Raw genomic sequence first — 4,995 nt, 5'->3', positions numbered from 1 at the left:
CAGTTGTTGTTTAACACACTAAGTCACAGAGTCGACAAATCAGAATAGAAAACTTCTTTACAAACTCAATAATGTGAGACTTGATCAATTTTGGACCTCGATGTCCTCCCCAGAAGTCTCACACACCTAACACCGGTAGAGATGGCACACCAGTTTGAGCACCGGAAACTGTACAGAACACTTAAGAGGCCGACTTCGCAGGTCTTATTTGGCAGTCACAAAAAACGGTAGGTTTCGAGGTCGAAAGAGGAGCGAACAGAGAACTAGGACAGAAAAGGTTAACGGAAAAGTCTTCAAAGTAGGGTGTTCATATAGTACAGTGTGTTGTCTTCCTATATTTGTATTTTTTTCTTCTTGGTTGTATAAATTGTCATATAGTTTTACGACTCCGAGATGATATTTCCACTATTTTGTTTTTGAGATAGCACAAAAGGGTAGTTCAACTACTATAATTGAAATTGAGACCCCACAAAATACTAACCCAACCGTTCCAAATCCACAAGCTCTGGGACCAAAGTGGCGCAACGAACACGCTGAACCCCGACTTGGAGAACTCTTTAACCATACTAAGTGACACGGCGAACCACACCGTCACTGGGAGAGAAAGGGGACACTGCCATTAAAATTGAAGAAGAATTGTCGTTTAAAATTCTATGTTGTTTACAAACAACCGAAATTTAAGACGCACGTGTAATCTAATTCGAGACTCTGTCTCTCATTGTGTTACCATCGATTTTCAGCGCTCTGGGTCATCTACACCCCGAGAAGGATGTGTTCCAGGTGTCCCACAACAATAACTATCTCTCACCGAGAGTTGGCCGGTCATAAACTGGTAACAACTAAAACTTGCTAGGGCAGCCCCTCCTTATGGGAGTTAACGGCTGCTCAAGGTTGGTCAGCTGCGTCAGAGGGCAAAAGGTAAACATGTAGGGCGATATTATTCCCTGACAATACTTACATATTGATATTTATCTTATATTTATTTGGTTGTATATATTTATTTATTATTTATTTATTGCCATGGCATTTGATGTTGAGCTTATCCAAAAGTAACAGAGAGTAATCAGGTTACATTCATAGTATTATGTGATACCTAGATAAGTTACTGATTACATCTCTTTTTACCAGGTAACTAGTAATTGTGTCTGAGTACATTTTTAAAAGTAACCCTCCCAACCACGATAGTGATTTATGCTGAAGATAGACGTGAATGCATTTTATTATTATTTGTATTATTTTATTTATTTGTATTTGTATTAATATTTCTGTGACCATTACCTAATTAGGTAGGGGTGGGGGGTAGGGGATGGGTATTTTTCTTTCCTTTAACAGACACATTCTTCTGTCCTTCAGAAGATAGACGCAAATCATTCAGGGCTGATTGATAGGATAAGGTAAATGCTGCTGCTTGATTTTCAGAGTACTGTGCAAACTGAGGTGTAATTATATAACTTATCTCCAATCAGTAACAAAATATAGCTGAGATTACCCGTTCTTCCACTATAGCCCGAGAGCTTTTCCCTAAAGCAACCTCTGTGGCTCGCCTGGTGAACTCTGTTAGGCCGAGGGGAGACGGATACTCCGGGCGAGTGGTGGGATCAACGCTTAGCTGTTGCTTTATTCTTCTAACAAGACGCAGTTCAAAGGTCTTTCCATCCTCGCTGTAATACTCTGCAAAAGACAGTTATAGGAATATTGTCATCCAACCAAACACTGTATTCAAACTGTCAAACATCATTTTGGAAAAGAAAGGTTACAACCAACAAATCTGTGATTAAGACTCTCAAGCCCACACAAAATTTGAATTAGGACACACTGTGCTTTTTAGTTTTAATGTAGTATGTGTAATGTCATCTAACAAACAAGCTTTTTAGTTTTAATAATGTCATCTAGAACAAACAAGCGGCAACATTCAGGTAAACAGTGTGAACCAAAGTGGTAAAGTAAATATTCTCTGACAATAGGCTTAGAAATTGTGGCTGATATTTTTCTTTGTGTGTCTAGTTAAAGATGATTATTCAGCCATTAACAAAGTAATACATTTAAAAGATGGTGGATTTCAGGGCGTAATGTCTGTAAACCTCCAGATCGAGTTAGTAATTCAATTAAGTTTTTAAAAGTAAATAGACAACAGGTGTCAGCAGTTAAAGTGTTATGCTCTGATAATGTAAAGCTGATGGAGCCACGTGATAATTATTATCTTTTCCATTAAACATATTCTACATACATTAACATGCAAACAATATATTATGCAACATTTATGTTTGCAATTGAAGGGGGAATCATATAATATTATAGATACAAATATATCAATAGGCTACAATGTTATTTCTAATCTCTAGACATAGAAGAAGACAATCTGTAACCAGGTGAATGATGTTCACATGTTAATATTATAATCTAGATATTTTTTCCCGGATGTTGTTTTATCCAACAAAATGTAGTGGAATAGAAGTATTAAAGCAGCATGAAATGGAAATACTCAAGTAAAGTACAGGTCCCTCAGAATTGTACAGTAGAGTAGGTTACTTGAGTACATTTACTGAGTTACTTCCCACCTCTATTCGTTACCTGTGTTGCATTGTAAACCTGTCCTTGTGTTTTTATTATTGTGTCAATAAAGTTTTCCCAAAAAATAAGATTTCAAGTTTAAAACAAGATATTAAACCGAGCTAAATTAATGTGTATACGAGCAAACTCACCTCTCCCTGCCAGGTAAGCCTTCCCGGGGTTTGTGTCTTTCTTAAAGGCGGACAGAAGTCTTTTCTCGGGACTTCCTGCCGCGGTGTGAACATTGGTAAACACAGAGAGATGACCACCTGAGTCGCCATTTTGCTTCACCTCTGTTTCGTTAAGTTTGCTGTCCGGTCGCTTCATCTTCTTCATCCCTGCGAGGCAAAGCAGCCCTTTTGTTTGGCCACTGTTGCCAGGATACTGCACGTAGTTGGATACCGTCACCGCGGCAACGGTGATGGATGAGTTTATCAGTCTAATTCGGTGAGTTTACTTTCGCCATCACAGCGAGCTATCTTCAAATACAGTAGAAAGCCTGTCTAGACATGAAAGGATCAGTTTAGGTGAAGGCAAGGACAGAAATCCCAAATGTGTTACACTGAGCCTCTGACAATAAATCAGCTCTGCCACTGACAATAAATCAGCTGAAAGAGGGCCCTCTTCATTAGGGTGTGTGTTGGAGGTTCTACAAAAGGCCTGCTGAAGCCTCACTAAATGAAAGAAGAACCATTGACGTGAGCAGCAAGTCAAGAGCCATTTTATTTTATTTAACTAGAGTGTTGCTGGAACAATGTGACCTCGAGTCCATTGAGAGCTTTTATAAGGAACCCCTGATTAAACCCTCGTTTTATACTGTGTGCAGTTACAGTAGAGTGTTCCCTGTCTGTGTTTTACCATTACCTTTTTTTAAAACATTAAAGCATACAACTATTTAAGCATACATCAACACAACAAACATGCCATTAACATTAGGGTCAACAGTCATAAGACATATAATCAAGAGGTCCTGATTTTTGTATATGTTCTTGCAAGGATTTCTCGCTTTAATGGTTTTCAGTGAGCCTGGTGGACAGTAACTCGAGTAATGTACTTCTATTTTGAAGTACATGAAACTTGAGTATTTCCATTTAATGCAACTTTATACTGTTCTTTTTCTTCTCTACTATATTTATTAAAGCGCTTTAGCTACTTTTAGAAAAATGCACCTTTAAAATGAAACTAGTGGACAACTCAAAAGAGTCCAATTATTTAAACATTTTTCAAAAAAGTCAATCAGAACTTTATTTGTCTACAACAGTAAGATCCTATACTTGATGCAACAATATTATTTAAAATGGTCATATATAATTATATACGTATCACACATATAGAGGCTATCTTCTGCAGAATGACTACTTTGACTTTTTATACTTTAAGTTCATGTTGCTGATAATATTTAATACTACTTTTACGTTAGAAAGATTTTGAATGAAGGGCTTTTACTTGTAATGGAGTATATTTTGACAATCTGAATACTTCTTCCACCCATAAACAAGGTATTGGTGCAAAGCAGAGATTTTGAGGACATTTTAGTGATCAGGCTTGCATCTAGAATCTGGAATTATATTTCCTTTTAAATGTGAGTAATATTGAGCATGAACTCAGATTCCTATACAAAAAATATATATCTAGCTTCTGCTTCTCTTCCTAGGGATGAAGAAGAAGCGCTGAACCTCACAGTTATTGCAAACCAAAATCAAAGTCATCATCTTTCTGCTATTATATTTAAGAAGTTCCATAGTGCACTTTATGCAGCTGGTAATCACACATGAATGCACTAGATGGCAGTAGATGGCTAAATTGGCTAGTTAGGCAATTAGCTGAACAGGAGTCATTAAAGCACATGTGTCAAACTCAAGGTCCTGGGGCCAAATCAGGCCCTTGGTGGATTTAATTTCGGCCCGCAGGATAATTTCTAAATACTATTAGATCTGGCCCGCCGGTATATTGCACGCACACCTTCACTCCATCCTGAGGGTCTCCTCAGCTCAGAGCCTGAGCCCAAACATTGATGAACTTGCACCCAAGATGAGATGCCAAGTATCTGCTTGAACTAGCATCACAGAGCAGCACACTGAGTTTAATGGATGTTTCCTTCTGCACTTTTTTTTTTGTGACAACAGGGCATATTTGTTTTTTTCTTTGAGGGAAATTGTTTTTTGAAGCTGTTGTTGGCCTGTGGAAAAATGTAATCATAAGAAATGACTCTGGAAAAGCTGCAGATAGAGCCATAAGAAATGAATGCAACTGATTATTTAATGTTTCATGTTGTTTTTATAGGCAATAATTTACTTCATAAGAGGTTCCGGTCAATCTGACCCGGATACAATACCAGGACAGACAGACAGAGAAAAACACACAGAAACACACAAATTAAAGACACACACACACACACACACACACACACACACACACACACACACACACACACACACACACACA

At 37.9% G+C, this 4,995-nt stretch overlaps 1 protein-coding gene across 1 annotated transcript; it reads right to left on the bottom strand.

Moving 5' to 3' along the window:
- Positions 1-84: 84 nt before the first annotated feature.
- Positions 85-3,007, bottom strand: LOC104963283 (aspartate aminotransferase, cytoplasmic-like). Its single transcript, XM_010791851.1, has 4 exons — positions 2,703-3,007; positions 1,490-1,671; positions 482-613; positions 85-126 (listed from the first exon to the last, which is right to left on the bottom strand). Exons 1-4 carry the CDS (start codon positions 2,884-2,886, stop codon positions 85-87), a joined length of 540 nt encoding a protein of 179 aa, XP_010790153.1. The 5' UTR covers positions 2,887-3,007.
- Positions 3,008-4,995: the final 1,988 nt, after the last annotated feature.

Source organism: Notothenia coriiceps, unplaced genomic scaffold, assembly GCF_000735185.1.
Source record: "Notothenia coriiceps isolate Sejong01 unplaced genomic scaffold, NC01 NC01_scaffold00035942, whole genome shotgun sequence".
NCBI classification, from domain to species: domain Eukaryota; kingdom Metazoa; phylum Chordata; class Actinopteri; order Perciformes; family Nototheniidae; genus Notothenia; species Notothenia coriiceps.
This window is presented reverse-complemented; position numbering and strand designations above follow the sequence as displayed.